Source organism: Helicoverpa armigera, chromosome 9 (genome assembly GCF_030705265.1).
Source record: "Helicoverpa armigera isolate CAAS_96S chromosome 9, ASM3070526v1, whole genome shotgun sequence".
Classification (NCBI taxonomy): Eukaryota; Metazoa; Arthropoda; class Insecta; order Lepidoptera; family Noctuidae; genus Helicoverpa; species Helicoverpa armigera.
This window is the reverse complement of record NC_087128.1, coordinates 9,942,902-9,964,961: the sequence shown is the minus strand read 5'-3', so window position 1 is coordinate 9,964,961 and position 22,060 is coordinate 9,942,902. Positions and strand designations below refer to the sequence as shown.

At 36.0% G+C, this 22,060-nt stretch overlaps 1 protein-coding gene across 1 annotated transcript; it reads left to right on the top strand.

The window, feature by feature from the left end:
* The first annotated feature begins 65 nt into the window (after nt 1–65).
* Nucleotides 66–21,498, top strand: LOC110369684 (mitogen-activated protein kinase 1). The gene is made up of 8 exons (XM_021325183.3): nt 66–457; nt 10,775–10,901; nt 11,222–11,332; nt 11,468–11,602; nt 12,630–12,746; nt 13,539–13,706; nt 14,955–15,143; nt 16,025–21,498. The coding sequence occupies exons 1-8, from the start codon at nt 330–332 to the stop codon at nt 16,142–16,144; spliced, it is 1,095 nt and encodes a 364-aa protein (XP_021180858.1). The 5' UTR covers nt 66–329; the 3' UTR covers nt 16,145–21,498.
* Nucleotides 21,499–22,060: the final 562 nt, after the last annotated feature.

Genomic DNA, 22,060 nt, shown 5'->3' with positions numbered 1-22,060 from the left:
AAAGAAACAGGATGATATAATAGAAAAGATGCTAAATAACACAATATGGAACACACTACTAGAGATGAAAAAATCGAGTTCATTTTGTAACGGTACTGCGTCTATACGGGAGTGTCCATGAGAAGTCGGGCAAAGAGGCAAGCGAGAATGATAAGCTAGTGACAAGTGGATGATTTGTTCGGGTAGTGGATAATGTAGGTCGATTAGTAATTTGTTTTGGCTATTAATGTGGACTGAAGAATCGGCAGTTTTGTGTCGCCCGTGTGTAGAAAATTTATGCTGAACTCAGTATTGTTACCGTTGGTTAAGTGGCTTCCTTCTGTGTCGCGATGGCCGAGGCTGCAGGTGCCGCGAGCAGTAATCCCAACGCGGAGATCATTCGGGGCCAGGTGTTCGAAGTGGGGCCGAGATACACCAATCTACAGTACATCGGAGAAGGCGCCTATGGCATGGTTGTGTAAGTATTACAATAGATTACGTTAAAACACTGCAGCTGGACAGATTATGTTGCATATTTACTGCAGTGTACCAGACTACAATTCCACTTTAACATTGTTTTGTTGATTTGTTTGAGAAACGAATGTATTAGTACTTAATTCGTTTGAAAAAAGGCTTAATTATTTCTTTATTTTTGGTGTGTAATCAAGCAATGTTTTGACTATAAGATACAAGTACTAAAACAAAATTAGCCTTAGATTTATATAAATATTTTAAATCTCAATCTGATAACTTATCACAGCCAATCTGGTATATGGAAATTCACAGAAATTTTAATTAAAATACCCAAGTACTATTATTAGTGCTGGATAAAGCCATCTATTGATAAAGCCAATGACTTTAATGTGAGTATTACTGAGGAGTGCTGGACTTTTCATAAATAGATAACTTAATCTTACAAATAAACACCTAAATAAGATTTCTTTATACTTAATACTAATTGTTTTGCAATTAAAACAGGCTGTGAATCCTGATAATAAGGTTTGCTGGTAGCAATCACATAATAATATAATCAACCACATCAAATTAATATGAGTATGATTAGTAAGGCAAACATTTCACAGGTAATAAATCATAACTTATTTGGCGATGACTGGTTCCAAATTCAAATTTTATTAAGTACTTACTACTTTAATTTGAAATAATGATGGTTGCAGAGGCCAATCCTGCATTAAATTGTTTTTATCTATTTCAGTAACTATCAGAACACTTGAGTTGCATATTGAGTGGCATAGATATCTAAAGGCTCGAGCAGACCGGATGCGTATGCGTAACCACGCGCGTAGTCACGCGCGTAGTTACGGCGTAACCATGAGTTGTAATGTATGGAAATGTATGAGACAGGCCACACCGCTTGCGTAACGTGAATGCGCGCTGTCGTTACGCAAGCACCTGTGCTATCATATCAATTATATATTTTCAATATTACGAGGACTTTATAAAAACTTATTGTCATAACTAGCTAATTAAAAAGTATGAAGCGATCACAGTTCGTTTATAAATCAATTTGCTATTTCATAGAAAAGAGAAGACGCAATCCAATTCAAGAGAAATGACGCAATCCTGCTTCTATATCTACAGAAATATTGATTTAGTTTATCTACAAAACATCACATTTATCACTTGTTTTTTTTATTATTGCGAAGGAGCGATCCTATCTCATCATAAATGAAACAAAAGACTTTTCCTTAGAATTCTGTTATTTAATTATTCATGAAAATAATTTATTCAAGACTAGAAACATGTAGGAAAAACCCAATGACACTCTATGATGTCCTCCTAGCCGATTATCGGCTACAGCTGCTGTTCTCATTTAAAGAGATTCACTATAGAAATGTACTCTATGGAGTACATTATATAGAGTAATTATTTAAAGAGAATGCTGTTCATACTGTTGATTGTAGCTGATGAGGAAATATCTTATGAACAGGTTTATTGTGCTTGAGGAAGTTTGCAAGTGACACATCATTCTTAACGTTTTCATTGGCTACTACTGTGTGTGAGGAAAAACCGGTCATTTAGGTACATAATTATGCAACTATCATAACTATTTATCTTGTTGTATCTGACTGGTAATCTTTTTTAAATAGAAATAATGGAACCTAAATACCTATCATATTGAAAAAATACATTACAGATAAAAAATATATACCCATAGGTTTTTTCTATTTTGACTTAATTTTTGTAATTAATTAAGAGTCACCCCATAACTTCTTAAAGTATATTGCATTATATTTACCTTCAAGTTTTTTCTTCAATGATTGAATTATGTTAAAATTCATAAGACAGTTTAAAAGGTAGCGGGAAGTGACTCCTAAAACTAGTTAATACCTTAATAAGGTTCCACTTTACCTACTAGAGGCAAGAAATTAATGTTCAGGCAGACATACTTTTACATCAGTAATTTACGTAGAAATACTTATGTATTCTTATTTATTAAATAAACAAACTATACTTCAATAATCAAAATCGTATTGTTTTTATTATCTAGGTATTTCTTATCTATCTACAATTAGACCTACCTACTAAAATGAGGTCAGTTATGCGGGAAAACCCATGAACATTCACAATTTATTAGTGCTAATCTCAGCTCAGTCGTGACCTTGTATGTAGTCTTTAGCCATGTACTGCATGACACAAACTGAAGTTTTAACAGTTGATATGCAAAATGACTCAACTGATTATTGTTTGATAAGATAAGCATGTTTGCATTACGAATTTAAAGCAATGTGTTAGTTCCATATCTATATGTAATGTCTGTTAGTGCATTTTTACACATCTGTGTTTATTTCGTAATTGTTTAGGCAAAACATTGAGAATATGCAAAACATATGAATACTGGATTGTTGTACTATGATTGAGTTTTTAGGTTATTTACATAGATTTTCAGTTTTTAACGATAACCGAATCATATTCAGTACCTAATCAAATCGAATCGCCGATTTGACCAATAGATGGCAATAATACACGGCTGGTTATGGTTTGGTTGGTTATCGTTATAGTTAAATAGAGTAACGCATTCTAGGAGTCAATATTCCTGCCGACTGTGACATGTTAGTAGTTTGGCAGACAAGAATTTGATGAGAAATACCGCGCGCGTTCTGGTATGTCCTAAAACGTAATACTGTTCAGCCGCCTGAAGTTTTTAGATCCTCGTCCAAAAAATATAAAAACAAGACACAGTCTTATTTGACACTAAGTTCTGCGGTTTCGAGATAAATTCTTCAGAGATTGAATATCTGTTGTCTCAGGATGATAGGCTAGTTGATAATACATAATTTAGAACAACTTATACTCCATTCAAAATAACATTAGAAAGGACAATGCTCAAAAAAAACCCAAGCCCGGCGCAAACGAAAAGTAACTCAAATTATAGGTAATAATAAGTAATGAAATACTGCATAGGAGGCATCATCGAAATCAATGGCTAAATGTGTGAAATTGCTAATTGTTTTTTTAAAGGGGTAACATGAGCAGCTGGGGCTTATAGTTTAATTAAAGTGCTATCTGAAACAACAAACAAGTAAGTAATATGGCAAGTAAAGATCCTCTCCAAAAAGATAAATCAATACCGAAGTACAGCTCAAGACTTTGGGATGCGACGCAAGCCTTGTCCAAACCGGGTTAACTTCACTTTAGCAGTGTTCTTTTATTCCTACATTCTTTATAAAAGGGAAAATGGCAGGAATGGCATATCAGGATATAACTGCTCCTGTATTCATTAGAGGAGGACATGAGCGTTTTAATATTACTTAGGGTGGGCTAGACATGAGGAACAGTTCGCGCATCCCGCAACATTTTTGGATCATGTCGTGTTAGAAATAAAGAATCGATGACTTTTAAGCGTTATTATTTATTTATTTATTTAAACATACACACTACCATTATTAAAATGAAAAGTACATTCATGTCGTGTTTTAGTTCTATCATCCTATTATCTTGTAAAAGTAGGTAAAATAGTGGAGAAGTTGCCATAAACATGTCATTATGTACACTCTTAAACCACAACTGTATCTGTTTGCTGTTCCTTTTACTAATACATTATGTTACCTCTAAAATCTCGAGTAGCAATGTAGCGCAGATGTTAAAATTCGAATAGCAATTTCACACATATAGCCACTGATTTCGATAATGCCCCCTATGTAATATTTAATTACTTATTTTTACCTATATTTTGAGTTACATTTCTTTTGCGCCGGGCCTGGGTTTTTTTCTCATACTTCATGAGCATTGTCCTTTAAGTAAAACTTTTTTACTGTTTGTTCAACCGATTTTGACTTCTATTGCGTTAGTAGTATGATTAATGGCGGCTGCAGTAAATACTTGGTATTGTAACCACTATTTTGCTTTCAATTCCGTTCTTTTGTCTACGGAATAGAAGTCAAAATCGGTTGAACAAACAGTAAAAAAGGTTTACTTAAATGTCTAATGTTATTTTGAATGGAGTATAGTTCAGTAGAATTGTAACTCTTTATCACTTCAAGTGTTCCACGGCATTTGTCTCTCTGTTCGCGATAAACCCGAAAAATATTGAACAGATTTTCATGTAGTTACTGCTTCGTTTAAGTGGAATGGTGAAGGCGCATTCTTTATTGAAGGGTTTATGATGTTTGTCAATATAATCATCTAACTAATCTAAATGGAGGAACCTTGGACCTCCTAATGTCCTACACTAATTTTGTATACAAACCTAATCAAGACCTGCTTCAAGCAAACAGTCACCATCCCCCATTTACACTCTTGTTTAATTAAATATTACATTAACTAACATACGCCTACGCAAGCCAAATTTTTTTTGTAAGTCTTAGGTACTATAGTTTCATTGATACAGATATTGATGAAATTGATTGGGACATGGAACTGCGTGGAATAAATCATGAAGTTTTTATTGATCATTTATTTTGTACCTATAATTAAGAACCTCTGTGGGTGCAGCGGCCAGGCTCTTACTGATTTAAACACACCATGTTCCTTCTTAAGCCCTATATGCATCAGCGCCGCGGTAACTCTTTTGAACAATCCCTAAGCCCGACTTAGGAGAAAGTCTTGAGTACCTAACAACTTAAAAACAAGTAGAGTATCCACTCAATTACTTTTAAATTACATTCTTGTTGTGGCTAAAGTTTATAACAACGCGCTACTCTAGACATGGTTTGTGACATGTTTGTTTCTTGAACTGATTATAAAACCCAAGATTTGCGAGACCGCAAACATAACATTAAGTAAAGGACAAATCTATTTAGCTAAAAATGTCCCAGAATTTTTTTAGTCAGCACTAAAGAATTTTTCTTCAACCCTTATTGCTTAAAGACTGCCCAAATTGCTATAGAACGCTACCGTAGAATTATCCAACAAAACAATCGGTTAGATACGTTCATTACCCAAGTTTCAAGACAAGAAATGTTTAATGAGTTCTCAGACACAGCCAAGTCAGTCCGTAACTAGTATAGGTACTTAGTTTAGGGGTATTCAAAATCTTAATCGGGTTCCTCATGCTTCTATTGTGGTTTCAACGTTGGGTTAATTCCGGTCACGTTTGCTGCTCACTCATTCACCACAACAGTCATCTTCAAATGAGCGAATTCTATTGTTTGCGATGATAGCATGATATGGCGTATGGCGTCTATAGAAACGACATAATTAAGTGAGACAGAGAAGCAATACTAAATTTCTGACTAGCTTCCTTACTTAAGCGTTTAAATCAATCCTAATTACATCCGAGATTGACATAATCACAAAAACATTCAGTGTAGCCATTACTAAGTCTAATAGGAAGTGGGATTATACGGATTATTTTTAAATTAAAAAACTTTGCTGAGCCGGTAGCGCCCGTCTACGTGTGTTATTCGCTTAAAACGTACGGCATCGTAGCTAACGGAGTGACAAATTAATTAAAAGACTTCATGGCTCGTTTAGCATTATGAGGAACTGCGCTAGGCTCTGTGAAGTCGCCAGCGACACGAGCAGCGTCGTGTAATCACTAATGTGGGCTCAGTGACACGGGAAACGTGCCAAAATGCAACCATTCAATTTATTTGACTAACGAGATCAAAATACAACAAAGATCGAGCGAAATCCTTAATTTAGTACGCGAATTTTCCTTATTTTTTGTAAACCTGAATGTATTTGTTATTTTGAAAGCTTATAATAAATGACAGGATAGCTCGCTACATTGATTAGGTAGTTATCAGTGAATAGCCATTGCATTAAATGGGTGTTTCATTAATCAGGGATTGCAGCTATGACTATTTAATACTTACCTACATGATAAATTACATTGTATGAACATCAAACTTAGGTAATAGGATACTCGCGCAAACAAGCTTGACGGAGAACATTAAATAAGCATTTCGTCTTTAAAAAGTGCACCTAACTCAATTACCGTTCCCCAAAACATGGACAAACTTTGAAAGAAAAGTAATGTAAGTTTATGTCACAAGTTTGTTTTTCAGTCGAAACCTATCAAAAGGTGGGCGACAACATTAAAAGAGCAAAGTTTGTTTCGACGTTCTGGGAATTGCTCAAGTATTTGCTCAGACCACAGAGAGTAATAAATCGGCACCATCCAATTAGACTGAATTTCTCTTACATCCATTCTCTCTCTAGAATAAATATTTTCTCTAAGTACTTAGTCAGATATTTGATTAACAGATCTTCCACATTCATAATAACTTTGTCTACGATACGATGTCGTTATGCAAATGATGTAGAAAGATCTTCCATAAGATGAGATCTTAGCTAGGAAAATATGAATTGAGTGTTAATATAGATTAGAGAGTGGTTTACCTCATTTCACTAGAATCCATTACTGTAAGTTGAAGACCCATTACGAGTGTAACAACTGACTTGCATCACTCGCATTAATGTACCCTTTATGGAATTAGAATGGACGAGATCGTTAAACTTTTTTACTTTGTTACAATTAGCTTAAATTAAACAGCGCTAAATAGCGTCCACCTTGCTATTAGGGTTAACGTGCGTCATTTGGACGCTGATGGCTGGGTATTAAGCCTATAAAAGGTATTATGTGAGGACTATCTTTTGTTTTTGCGTAGAATTGATGGCTGGAATCCAGGCGCGGCTGCGAAACGAGTGTCATTTGACTAATTCCCGCGCCAGCCAATTTAACGGAATTTTAGATAGCGATGCTTGTTTTTATAACGAGGTCGTGTTTGGTAACTATTGGTGCGTGGGCGCACTCGACGCTCACAATATTTAGGGACCGGTGCTCACCGTGTACGGAAGTCGCGTCGTGCGTTTGACCGTAAAAATGACTCACTCTTGATTGTAGAACCATGACACTACTATTGCTATTTTGATTGTTTACTAGGAATTTGGTTATCGAATCATCAATGTAACTTTTTTTTGGCAGTGACACAGAATGAAGTGTAGTAACTGTTGCCTGGTAGTAATTTACTTAAAATCACAAACTTAAGGTGGTTGCTTTATTTTAAGGAAACAAACGAGCCAAAGCTAAACTTCTAAGATCGCATTAACAAATTACAGATATTACTTGTGAACTTCTCCGGGCGGGGTCACGCTAATGAATTGAATGATGGTTTTCTGCCGTTTCCTATCTTAAAGAAAGCGTAATCAGAAATTATGAATGATTAATAGGCTCGGCGAATTTCTTATTGTTACATGTAAAAATGATAACGAAAATGGTTTTACATCGTAATATGGTTTACATATTCAGGTAAAGTGCGCCTCGTTTAGCTGTTAAATCATTATCGAATATCTTTGGTACGAGGAGCTATTAAATTTTCCTGTTACGCGCCTGCGTTACGGATGTCAGTTACGTGCTTCGACCGCGACTGTCTATACTTCTATAGTCTATAGGCTATTGTTTATGTATATTGATGTTCGCTGATTCATCCTTTTGTTTGTCTAGTCTGCTAGTTGGAATGCAGATGTTCCAGTCTAGCTGTAACTAATGAACCTAGGAAATTACTTATGTCACTTCAGCATGTTTAACAGCGTTCCTGCTGACTCGAAGTAAAAATACATATAGTGAGATATAGTAGCTTCTACGTGTATTATAGAGCCATTTCTAGAGCAATGTCTCAGCAGGGAAAATGTATAACATGAACGACATAAAGTGTTTTATTCTGTATGTTTTCCAAGGGTGATGGAAAATAAGTATAAAATGTTTATACTGTTTCAAAGGATTACCTACTTCGTATACCATTGTACATTGCATAGTTGGAAAATGTTATAAAACTTGATACCTTAAATGTAGCAGGACCCAGGATATTTTTAAAGGGATTCTTGTATCCGCTTTATGAGAAGGTATTTATTCAAATCGAGGGTGTATCGGTTTTTGTGACATATCGCCAGTAGTGAAATTTTTAAGTAAAGTAAGGTCGTCTATTTTCAGTGGCGATTTAATACCATATTTTGAAGTGTCTAGGTATAAAAAAATACAGGAATATTCAAGAGCTTATTTTCCATTTTTGTGTTGGTCTAACGTACATAAAGCTAAGGCAAAAACACTATCCATTTCCCTCAAACCGCATTAGTGCATACGGCTCATACTATGCATTAGCGCGGAAGAGTTTTAATTTTTTTGCTTCTTTTTTAACACTCTGGGCTAGCAGTAATTACTTTGAAACATAAAAGGATTAATGAAATATATTCTCATGTTTTTTAAATAACGTATACCTACAACTTTTATAGCCGTTTTTTGAGGAATGTATATAGCGATTTGACATATTTTCTATAGAAAAGCTGCCTAAAACATCAAACATATTCTTCAATAGGTACATGTATACAGGTATTGAAAAATCTACCCTTATTCGAATTACGCAGAAGGCTTATGTAAACAAATATGAATTCATCAAGTAGTATTAAATTATGTCGTCGAAATATTTCGGGACGACGCTACCAGGTTCCATTGGGCTGGTTAGCCAACTGGTGCTCGACAAGGGTCTGATGTGGGTTTAGCGTCCTACAAGATTGTAGCCACAATATTCATTAATTACCGCTAAATTCATGATACATTGTGGTTAATTCAATTATTATACAAGCGTAACCAGTTTATTTAGCTTTAAATAGAAATGGGAAAATATGCTTCCAGAACAGCTGTGTGTAGTTCTATTAACGTAAATAACTATAAACTTTATTTATTAAAACAGAAATTCTCTGCATTCTCTTGTATAAATTGATTCTACGTTTTATTTATTTTATGTTCAGCATTACTCGCCCTATACAGCTTATAGTTCTCACACTGTGGTCTGAAATGTGGTGTCATTATAAGTGTCCCGGTACGCGGCTTTAATTGTTTAGAATTACTTCAAAGTTGGAGAAATACTCATTAAAGTAAACCCGTTACTCGGTTTCCCGAGATTGTGGTTAGCGTTAGGAGCCGGGATTATTGAAATTGTGGCTAAACTTTTTGTTTGGCTAAAGCTTAACAAATTCGTAGCTACCGAAGATTGTTTTGTGTAGGCAAGTCTTTTGTCTAAAAATATACATGAGGTCTAATTTTGATAAGATATTATTATGATATTTTTCCAAGCAGCTGTTGTATGGCAAAATTTCCACTAAGTACTCAAGACTCAACAGTGGAAGTTCCATATAAATAATGTCTTGTGTACTTTCTCAACCTAATCGATATTATGATAAGATATAGACTGGTGACGTGGTAATTTAATTACATATAAATTCGTTATCGCGTGGCTGAAACACTGCCATTCAGGGGTGTGGCATACGAAAGTAAAGTAACGGCCCATTAGGGGGGTTCATGGTAGGTCGGTAGCAAATGCCACGTTTTTATGATGTCATTAAGAAATATGAAACGCACTGAGGCGAGGGATGGCAAACAACGAGGATAATCTCATCTTTAAGTAAAATGTTCGCTCAAATTGAAATTAATAGGGTCCATAATGAGATTTTTAGAAAAGACGTAGCGCACCAAAACTTTTAAGATCATCATCCTGTCCTTATCCCAATTTTATTTGGGGTCGGCACAGTATATTTTCTTCTTCCATATTTCCCCATGTGCCGTCATCTCACAAGTACTTATCTAACGTTCTTACTAAATCAACTTTCACTCAATCCAACCATCGTTTCTTTGGTCGACCACAATATACACCCACATTCATTAGAACCAGATTTCACGAAGAATTCACCAAATATACAGGTTTTCGATACATAATTAAGCATATCTATCGATGTAGTGAATTTTAGAACGGCCTGAACCACACACGATAGGTAATGTCATGATTAATGTAGAACCTTGATGTCGCGTTGTGGCAACACAGTCAGACCACAATAATGAAGTATTCCGTAGCTTTCATAATACTAGACCGCAGCTTAGTGTCACTAGAGACAAACATGGCGTGTGTTATAATAGGCTTTATTAAGTTCATTTTAATTAACATCAAACGTATACATAGTTAAGTACTTTTCTTTTACATGAATATTCAATTATGTAATTCCATTCCAACAACCAACATAATTTGCATTATTTTGCAGAATTAAATATTATGTTAAATTGGCCTTCTTTGAAAAGGTAGCACTTCATTGTTTTTGGTACAGTATTACTCAATACTCAGTTAACCTACTATTTACCTTTATATATCTTCCCAAAAATAGATTTTTCTATCCTCATAGATTTCAAAGTTATGGCTTAGCAATTAAATTCTGATGTTTATATTTATTTATTCCTATATTTCTAGATGTTACTCTAAAATACACCAGGGCGGAGGGCCTTTCAAATTGAAAAGCTCAAAGTGTTGCATCTAACAAAAGGCTTTACAGATATGATTGTCCACAGATCCGCGCACGACAACATAAAGAAAACTAAAGTTGCCATCAAGAAAATATCTCCGTTTGAGCACCAGACTTACTGCCAGAGGACACTAAGAGAAATAAAAATCTTAACTCGATTTAAGCATGAAAACGTAAGCTCTTTATAGTACTTGTTATTATTATATAATTTATTTTAACTGGGAATTTTCCTGCACAGTCCATTTGTTCAATTAGTGTCGGTTGTTTGGTACACCGAGACGAGACGAAGGAATTTAATGTAATAAATGGCGGGAAAAATGTTGGGAAAAGACCGCGCATTTTATTTTCTTTTGCCCGTCTATATAATCAAAGCTCGAGTTTATATAATGAAATATTCACCAGGCAATTTTACTGTTCTTTGATTGTGTATATATTTTCTTAGTATGTTTTATTTCAATTTATTTGGAAAATAATATTGATTGTTTTGTTTCAGATAATTGATATTAGAGACATTTTAAGGGCTGAGACGATAGACTCCATGAAGGATGTCTATATTGTGCAATGTTTGATGGAGACGGACTTATACAAATTGTTAAAGACACAGGTAAAAATAATGAAATAAAGAAATGCTTTACGACGAAAGTAGCCTTTGGAATAGTTGCTTTTGCTGTTCAAAATACCAATTAACTAGTGTAGAGTTGTAATAATTTGTGTGTTTTGATGATATGGTTTCTTCCAGAAACTAAGCAACGATCACATCTGTTATTTCCTGTACCAAATCCTCCGCGGGCTGAAGTACATACACTCGGCAAATGTACTTCACAGAGATCTAAAGCCCTCTAACTTGCTACTTAACACAACGTGTGATTTGAAGGTAACATTATACATTCATGTACATACTATATCTACAAGAGAATTGTTTAATTAATTTAAGGGTTTGTTTAGATGAAAAGAGCGAATGTTCATTCTATACCTACATATCAATTTCTTTTTGACAGAACAACGACAGAATTCGCTGTATCTGTTTACATATAAATAATTTGAGGGGGAAACAATTCTGTTTTCTTTGTGAGATTGATGTAAACGTACCCTAAAACAAACGTTATTTACTTATTATTTACTAGCTTCCGCTCGTGGCTTCACCCGCGTGGTGTGTTGATAAAAAGTAACCTATGTGTTAATCCAGGGTATCACCTATCTACATACCAAATCGGTCCAGCTGTTTTTGCGTGAAAGAATAACAAACATACTTCCATACTTCTCACAAACTTTCACATTTATAATTTTAGTAGGATGGTAGGATATTAGTAGGATAAATGATTCCAGTTTGTGTGTCGTTTTCGTGCATCGATGAAAGAGTACTTAATATTCTGTAACAAAAACCATGTGGGATTTCTAAGTAGCCCGCATCACTTGAGTTTGGGTTATTGTTAGATTAATCAATTCATCTATTGATTCTTAGATCTGGTGTTATGCTTTGTTTATAAGCAAGAGTATTTAATACGTTGGTATAATATTTACAAATTGCATCGTTTATTGTTGATTGTATTATGTGCCCTAGAGCGATTCTGAATAGCGTCGGCAGTTTAAGCTCAGTGGTGGTAAATAACTTAAGGACATCGCCTTTTCCGGCCCCAACGTTACGTTACGTTTGTATTCTAAAAACAAGTTCTGTTTGTTACTAATAAAATTCAGGTTTAATTATCAAATTAAACCGTTGTTTTAGAAAAACGGACGTTTAAGTTGTCAGTGAACTTGGGCCTAAGTCTTTACCCTCCTCCCGAAAACGAAAGAGTACTTGTAATTTGAATTATACAATTAATATATCTACTGCTAACTTTAATTTTTAAATTTATATTGTAAAATGAGATTTGTATACTGACGATGTAATTTGTGAACAGATTTGTGACTTCGGTTTGGCGCGGGTGGCAGACCCAGATCACGATCACACGGGCTTCCTCACCGAGTATGTGGCCACGCGGTGGTACAGGGCGCCGGAGATTATGCTTAACTCTAAGGTTTGTATATTCTACTATTTTATTTATTGCTTACTTTTACCCCTTGGTTTCACCTGAGTCACCTCGTCTTGGGGGACTAACTGTACCGTCTGCTGTGCCCCTCTAAAGGTCAGGGCACACGAGAACGGCGCAGCTCCAACCCAACGATTAACTTGTCATTTAAATTGGACCCTTAAATCGTGACAGCGAGCTTGCAACTACCTAACAACAGTTGCGTCGTGCCGTTCCGTTCATGTGTGCCATGATCTTTATCCATAGAGTAAGAAAATAACAAATACACACAACATTAAAGATTTTGATCAATATATGTATGAATATAGTTTGTGTATGTAGCTTATTCTTGACAGTGAAAGATTGTATGTGTATAGTGTATTTGACGGAATTTTATAAACCTCTAAAGCAGAAAATAGTGCGGTGCCCACGGGAATGCGGGTTCGAGTCGTGAAGGATTGCAACCCCCACTTCGCTTACTCACAACCCTTTTACTGTTATTACAATACGTGCCTAATGTACACATAACATTACTGCCATACGAGGAATTACTGTTTTATTGCGTTTGTTTACGGGTTCACTCGCGTCCCGTGGGTACTACTTCGCGCACTCGGATAAAAGTAACCTACCTCTATAGCCTTCTTCGATAAAAATGGGCTATCTAACACTAAAATAATTTTATAAATGAACCAGTATTTTAGAGATTTTACACGTTCGAGCAAAAAAGCTCCTCAACTTTACAATATACCTAAGTATAAACAAATATCCTTTCCCTTCTTTAAATTCTTTGTTTTGTCGTAGGGTTACACCAAATCGATAGACATTTGGTCTGTGGGTTGCATCCTGGCGGAGATGTTGAGCAACCGGCCCATCTTCCCGGGGAAACACTACCTTGACCAGCTCAACCATATCCTCGGAGTACTCGGCTCGCCCAGCCAGGAGGATCTCGACTGTATTATCAATGAGAAGGTACGTTGGCAAAAGTCCTAAGGCCCTGATTGGATTAAAAAACAAGCAATAGAATTTCGTAATTCAAATATTTCGTCTCCGCCTACTCTGTGATATCCCTAAAGGCCTATGCCAGGGATGGCGAACCAATAGATTTAGAGGGGCACCGGCGCGTGCCCGTGGTGGCACGCAGCTAAATAATTTGGGCACACCATTATTTTGCAAGTTTTCAATTGAAATTATGCACCATAACCACGTACTCGTGCATTCAATCAGATCACATGGGAACTATTTCCCATATCCCGAACAGAGCCTATTTTATTAAGATATCTGAGCGCTAATGTTATAATTTTTGAAGAAAATTTTCGAATCAAAGACAAGTCTATTCTTCATAATCTTTTACCTTTTCATATTAACTTTTTGTCATAAAGGCCTCTATAATTTGTAGTTATGTTTTTTATTTGATTTGGCACGCAAGTCAATAAAGGTTCGCCATCCCTGGCCTATGCAGACAACGATTTTTACGTCGACGTATGTTGCGAAACAAATGACAATAAACCGCTTTGTAGGATAAAAGCCTGCCGTAGCTGTGGTATGCATATTATGCATAGGCTCTAAGCCGAGAAATTCTATTGGTTAGTTAAACTTTGTCGCTCCGCTCCGCTTTAGTGTAACCTAGGCCTTCGTGACCTTAATATACAGTGTGACTTAGCACTCTTATAAACTTGATGTCTCAAAAACCGTTCATTTTCGACTTATAAGGGTTATTTGGGGTGGAAATAATCTCAAATGTAAACTCTACTATACTTTTGTTATTATTATTATAGGTCCTTTAGGTTATTATAGGCTTTTAGTGTTATTATAGGACACAGAGAAAATGTAACTTTGTAATTTTGACTCCAATAGGTTTTTTGTGAAAAAACAAATACGGATCTTTTTTCCAAAATTTATTTACATTAATGTAATATTAGGTTAAGTATACCTTAGACACCAATGACTGTGTTTCGGATGGCACGTTTAACTGTAGGTCCCGGCTGTCATTGAACATCCTTGGCAGTCGTTACGGGTAGTCAAAAGCCAGTCTGATACCAGACTATCCAAGAGGTATTGGGTTGCCCGGGTAACTGGGTTGAGACTGTTGTTAGGGAGGCCTATGTTCAGCAAGTGCAGAAGCAGTGGTCGGCAATGTTTATAATCTAAGTGAGACGATGTCTGTAATATTAGTGCAATAAGTATTGGTAAAGAAATAAGCTAGTGACGTTACCACAGGCTCGTGGGTACCTGGAATCCTTGCCGTACAAGCCGCGGGTGCCGTGGGCGGAACTGTTCCCCGGGGCGGACGCTCGCGCCCTGGACTTGCTGCACCGCATGCTGACCTTCAACCCTCATAAGCGCATTACTGTCGAAGAGGCGCTCGCTCACCCATACCTTGAACAGTACTATGACCCTAATGATGAGGTAAGTGGAATATGTATATGCCCCTTATTTGCCCTTAATTGTTTTTTGTGTAGGGATAATCATCGGCAGGGATATTGAGCCCTGACCTTCACCTGCGCAGAAGCGATTTATTGGTTTATTGCCTTATGTGTACAGTGCGCAAAGCAATCCCCACTCTTCCGCCGCCACTATATGTGTGTTTTCTATGTACCAGTACCTCCTATAGGATGATAAAGACATAGTATATGCAACCTTTACCAGTTCACAAGTCAGGTCGACCCTTTACCAGTATTACTAAGTTTAGTAATATCAGCAGTTTCCAAAAAGAAACCAACATTCATTAGACTAAACGTCGATATACTTTTTTCCAAGGAGGACATAATTTGATTTAGAGTACGATATGAAATCGTTCCTCGAACGCGAACGCTCGATTTTATTTGCAAAAAAAAAAGTTTATGTAATATTTGGAACGACAGGAAATCTGTACTAAGTAATTACTTTTTTCATAATTCCAAGCGTAATGGATTATCTAATCTGTTGTGATCATAAAAAATAATAAGTACCACTATCCTACCACGAGTGTATGTTGTACCCGAAAACATAATTGTGTCCATGTACTTTTCCGTCCTTCATAAAAGTTTCCCAAGGATAAATTAGTGGACCGTGACCCGGATTAAGACAACGGTTTATTACATGGGCAGGACCAATAATTCCAGGAATCAGGCAACATATTGAAGGAAAACAGTGTAAGAATTGTCGTGTGCGACTTACACTCTATTGCAAAAACGCTGGCACCTATGAGAGCTCTCAATAACGTACATAAAGTCCTTAAACAAAGATTTTCATAGATGCCCGATTTTTCTGCAAAAGGGTTCCGTGTTCAAATAAGAGTTTTATTACAGCCCGTGGCAGAGGAGCCGTTCCGTTTCGCTATGGAGCTCGATGACCTTCCCAAAGAGACGCTGAAGAAGTACATCTTTGAGGAGACATTATTATTCAAGAAACTCAACGAAGATGCGTAGATGAGCGGAGCGACCACGGCCGCTGCGGGGAGGTCGGGCTACACTCCCGGCCGACATCTACCAAGTACATTACATCATCGATACGTTTATCTTATTCTGCTTCGTTAACACGAATATTTCCTAAGAATTCGGTTCAATGTTCTAACTTTAAGGATAACGTTAAGATTTTTATTTTATATTATCAAAAATGCGAAAAACAGAACTCGCAAGCTGAGGTATCGCAGCCCAGCTCTAATTAAGAGGATATTGATGGTTACGTTCCATGTTCTTCGTTGTCCGTAGTCGGTTAACCAAAGTTGAATAGTTAACCAGTATGTAATTATACATTGTATCAGTACGAGAAGTCGTCAGCTCGCTACGGTGTCGGTATTTTGTGGTTCGCACTATTTAATTATTTTATGTATTGGATTATGATTGTTAGGCTCAGAATCAATATATTACATAACATAGACTTTGGGACTTTCTTTTTTACCGAGTAATATTTTTTTTTTCCGTAAGTCGGCTTTGATTTCTTGAGTTACATACAAAGCTACATGGCCTCTTTTTTGTTACTGGAAGTGTGAACAGTGAGCCTAACTATCAGAAACAATATAACAAAATGTATTCGACGTTTTAAACGTGGCTTTCAAAGCGCAGTCTTACTTTATCTGTATTAGGCATAGTCGCTTTCCGGCGATCAATAAAGTATTCTTGTGGCGGTAAAATGCATAATAATATAAAATAACTGTTATTATTTCTAAACTGCCAATATTATATTAATTAATGAAATAAATTCGACGCTTCGTTATTATGATTCAAAGATTATTTGTAAACATGACGTCTGAACATAGCTTTGTGTTCGGAAATATCGAATAGTATCGATATATTTGGTCAAAGCGTAGTTGTAATAGGTATATATTAATGCGTAGCAAACTCATAGTACTTAGACCATTTTACCAAAGGACTGGTGACACTCAAAAAATTCTTTAACGATTTAATTTTCGAAAAAAAAATGTTGAAACAATTGTGAAGTGAGTCCTTCAAAATAACTCGACAGCAATTGAGCCATCAAAGAGCCCCAAAATCACAAAGGTTTTTTATTAAAAAACTGTTCGGGCAACTCTTGTTGGTTTAGGTCTTCAAAATAAAATACATTGTCAAAACAACGGCCTTGAGGCGAAATGTAGGGATCTATAATACATATATGACACGTGTCACCGACAGTGTGATAGATAACTTATGGCCAACCCCGGTTACGGATAAACTCTCTAATATCCAATCAGGAATTTATCTGACAGATAAATTATAACTTTTGGTTTCACACGTATCGGATAGCAAATTCTGGCATTAACTATCAGATAACTAACTGACACTCTATCGGTAACCAGTATAACCGGGCTTTAATCTCCCAGAATATTAATTTTACAAATATACTAAACACTATTCGTACCCAAAAACCTAGTGTCTGTAAAGACACAGTACTATTTCAACTATTTCAGTCATGATTAGGGTAAGCACTATAAAATTTCCACTAAAGTATTATTGTTTTAAGAAATTGAGTTCTAAAGTAAATAATAATCTAACCATTCATTTCGCAAACCATAGCATTTGTACTGCGTATATATTGTTAGGTATGTAGGCATGGAGGAAAGTTGGGAAGACGCGAGCCGAGTCCTTTGGATGAATGGTTCAAGTAACAATCAATTTCAATCAAGCCTAAGGAAAACGTAAACATACCAGCCTGTAAATAGACAGACCTTTTAGTAATGTCTGGCGTATTTCACTGTTGTTGTTTATTAGAAACAACTGCAAATCAACAATCTCTTAATGGATAAATAAAGAAAATATCTTTAAAACGGCCGGGTATTTTAATAAGTTTGCTAGAAAAAGAGCGCGATTGAAATGTGACGTGATCGCGCCGAAACTTAACCTCGACCAGGAGTAATTAATACTCTTATTTGTGACTGAGTAAAGGTGAAGGAAAAGCTCTTGAAACTTGAAAATACCCTGAAGATAACTTAGACTTTGAAGTCTGAAAATCGCCTATTCGCCTTGATATTTACTGCCATTCCTTCTCTACACTAAAAAGGCTGATAATGAAAAGCAACAAGTTCCACAAAATTGGATCCCTTTACCTTTCCCTTAAGCTTGTTTGAAATCGACTTTATAGTATCGATAGATAGGTTTTTTCTGAAATTTGTATAGTCAAGTTGTAAATTGTGATGTTGGCAAGGATCGATATCATGGTAGGTATTCAGGAGCGAGCTAGCGGCGACACAAAGCGATCACGCCCAGCAAACGCTCGCATATCACGTTTTAAGGGAATCGAACTGAAGTCAGGCATTCGATGTTAGTATTTTAGAGACAACAGATAAGTATGGCGTATGCGGTGGAATCACACAGAACCTATAGTAACTTAGCTAGCGCCCCTAAACTGCGCGCAAGGATTCACTTTACGTCAAATAACTTTACCCTCAGAATTCAGACATTTAATGCCACGTGCATTATGTACCTAAGTAAAAGTGTTTTATTGACTGACTCTGACTGCTACGCAATCAAAAAAATCCAACTTCGCAGGGAAAAAGTTATCTGACGTGGATGTATGACGCATGTGGTCACACCATCGCGAACATCAAGCGGTGTGACAACCGCTGTAAATATTTATACATTTCGACTTATTGTATTTAAAAGTGTCACCGAGTACTATTTTCAAGCACCACGTTATTGTTCATCAATTCTTACGTGATATACATACTTACGAATAAATGTATTTTCTCTTTAGCGAGCGAGGTGTTCGTTGGAAAACTTGCGTGTTTCAATGTTTTCGTAATAATAAATTATCGTCTTCCTTGTATTTGCATGTTAGCGCACAAGATAATTTTAGAATAGTTATTCTTCATATCAAATATTTTAAAGAGATGTTTATAGATTAAAATTAAGTTGATGAATGTGCGATTAATGTGTCGCCTATCAAGTTTTTCAACGAACGCGTGCTGGCGACGCATTGCGAGTCGCACGCGGGTCGCGACTATTGTTACTTCGATATTGTCTACGACTTGTTGTTAGAGAGGATCGATCCCAGCCGAGCGGTGTTCACTGCACTCTGCGATCACTCTCATTTTGTACTAAGACTTGAATACCGTTGTTTGTTGAAAGTATTATGGCAGAACTGTAGCTGCGAGGAATTCGTCAATCAATTTTAAGTATACTGTGTGAAGGGATATCATCCAAAATGTACCAAAAGTTGAAAGTACGTACGACGGCCGTGGCATTGAAAGAACATAAATTTCTTGACACGCAATTAGACAGCGCGCTTAGGGATACAGGGGCGGGCTACCGCGCCAAGTTTCGGAGTGTCTGGCAGTAAGCGGTTGAACAGTTGCTAAAATTCTCCGCAATGCTGACTAGGTATGCGCAGACCTTAACCTTATCCATAGTTTATATTTTTTTCATTCAAGTAGCCTTATTCCTTCGGCGACACTTTCAATTTTTGGGTCGAAAATGAACGATATCTCCTTTTTACCATCCGACTATAACATTTTAAGATCTTTAGAGTTATCTTGAGATTCATTAGTACATGTTGTATAAATGTAAAAGACATTGCTTTAGATTTTCGATCGACAATATTCATTCAACTAGGAAAAAGCCCATTGGCCAAATATAAATTGAACTCCCGAATCGGCTGTCTTTTTGGAAGTACATAATGTTAAACTGTACCTTATTGAAAATATATTTGATTCTTTATAGTTGAGGCATAATATCAATTCTTGCTTATGAAGGTTTGTATCCACCAGGATAATGTGATCTACCTGGCTAGCCTTATTCCAACTAATTAGTTATGCCTAAACTACTTAAAACCGAGATTAAACTTCATAATTGTTTGACTTTAGAACACGTTGTATGTATATTGTTGATCATTTTACGCAGTTGTCTACATTCACGGGTAATTTAACTGGCACTGCCTACATAATAAAGGAGTACCTACCTCAGGAGTAACTTTCTGCGATCAAAAGCAACAGTACTGTCACGGCCTTGCCCAATATCCTATCTCTGTTTTGCATACTAGAGATAGGGACTTGACATTACTTGTATTGGGAAATTCTATCTTTAGCAAATGGACAGATAGATAAGATATAGGGATCCGTTGGTCGAGGGATAATGTAAGATCGAGTTGCCACCGTGAATGTAATGACAAATGTATCCGAGTAATACTGCATTTACTGTTCCGTCGCTAGATATCAAGAGAATTCACTTAAAATCAAATAAATGTTTAAAACTCAGTATTTGTACTCAAACCCTAACATTAGTGTTTAGCACTGGGTATTTTAAATGAACATGTATGTGATGAAAATAAATAAATTGAATTTGATAAAAATTGACAATGAATTGAGTATTTTTTTAAATACTGCCAAATGCTGCAACGTACCTTCTAGACAAGTGTTTGCAGCAACCTATGGAAAGGAATATTATTTCCTATTCTATCTTTCCATAAAATATCTCTAAATGGTCTTCAACATCATAGATAGATAGTGCGATAATACTTGTGTTAGGGCTTAGTTTTCTCTACATATTTCTGCTAAAAAAATGCTTGGAAATATTATAATGTCAACTGCATTTGGATCAATACCAATGATTTGTAAAAAAGACAACCTTATTTACGACAAATAGAGTTTGATAAGTAAAAACTTTCACTGACTGTCTTAACTTTTACACATTTTCATTGTACTGTAATTTCTAGGAACAAGGGGGTTTTATTAAAGATCTTGATGTGTCTTAGTATCTGAATGTTGGTAAAATTGGTAAGCAAACATAGTCCGCTTAGTACTTAAGTAATCCCTTATCGAAATAGGCACAAGAAACTATTGGCAGCAGCCAATGGTAGTGAAGTTTTGTAAGGGTGACCTAGACCATGCTTTCGGATCTGTGTTGTTGCCGAAAACATGTTAAACTGTCCCAACAAAAGATCCCTTGTTTATAGATAAAAGCATTTTAATTTAACCCTAGTTTACATAGTGTCATCTATTAAAGCAACGTCAATTTAATGCGTTATATTTGATCGTTGTAGTCGAAAATAAAATCGTATTACACCCTTACCTGTATTACAATAAATCATTATGGCATACGTTTAAAATTATGGAGAATTGATTGTTTCGAAATAATTTGCAGCAACTCACATGACTTCCCTTTCTAGTTTTCCATTAAACCTCTATAGATCATAAAGATAAGAGTACTATAATGTACCTATTTATTGTTAAAATATGAGTGTTGCCATATTTTCTTAAGTCATTATGTACAAATTGGATATTGTACCTAAGGTCATTTGTTATCTGTCAACAGTTGAATATTACTAAAATAAATCAAATCAAAAGAGAAAATTTATTTTAATTTTCCTCCCTAATTGCTTCTGCTGAACCCTTTTTCCCTAAACAGTGTAAACCGATGCAGTTGAGTACCAGGAGGAGAGCGAGGGGAGCATGCAGAACGATGAGCAGAGCAGAACCGATGTGTGATGATGTGGGATCGTACTTGACAGTGTCGTTATTGTACACACACACTGAAAACCTATTACCTTGCCAGTGCTGACGTCTACGCAACCGTCCCATTCAACCGAAATGATTACTTTAAAAAACCAGCAGCTCCATTTCACTTTAAATAAATAAAATGTAGCCAAGAATATTCAGCTGCGAACTAAAAAGAATCCATTAATTAATCCTCAGATCGAAATAACGATATCTATTCAATGAAAATTGATTACTGCGTACAACGTTGAGTTAACTAATAATAATGGATCAATGCCGAGAACCGAGCTTGTATTTTGATTTATGTTTTGAGAAAACCGCTGGCTTGTTACGTAAGGAATAAAATAGCGTTTCAGTTTCGGTAAAATATTGGAGGTTTATGATAACATTTTGCACAAGAGAAATAGAAAGCTAGAAT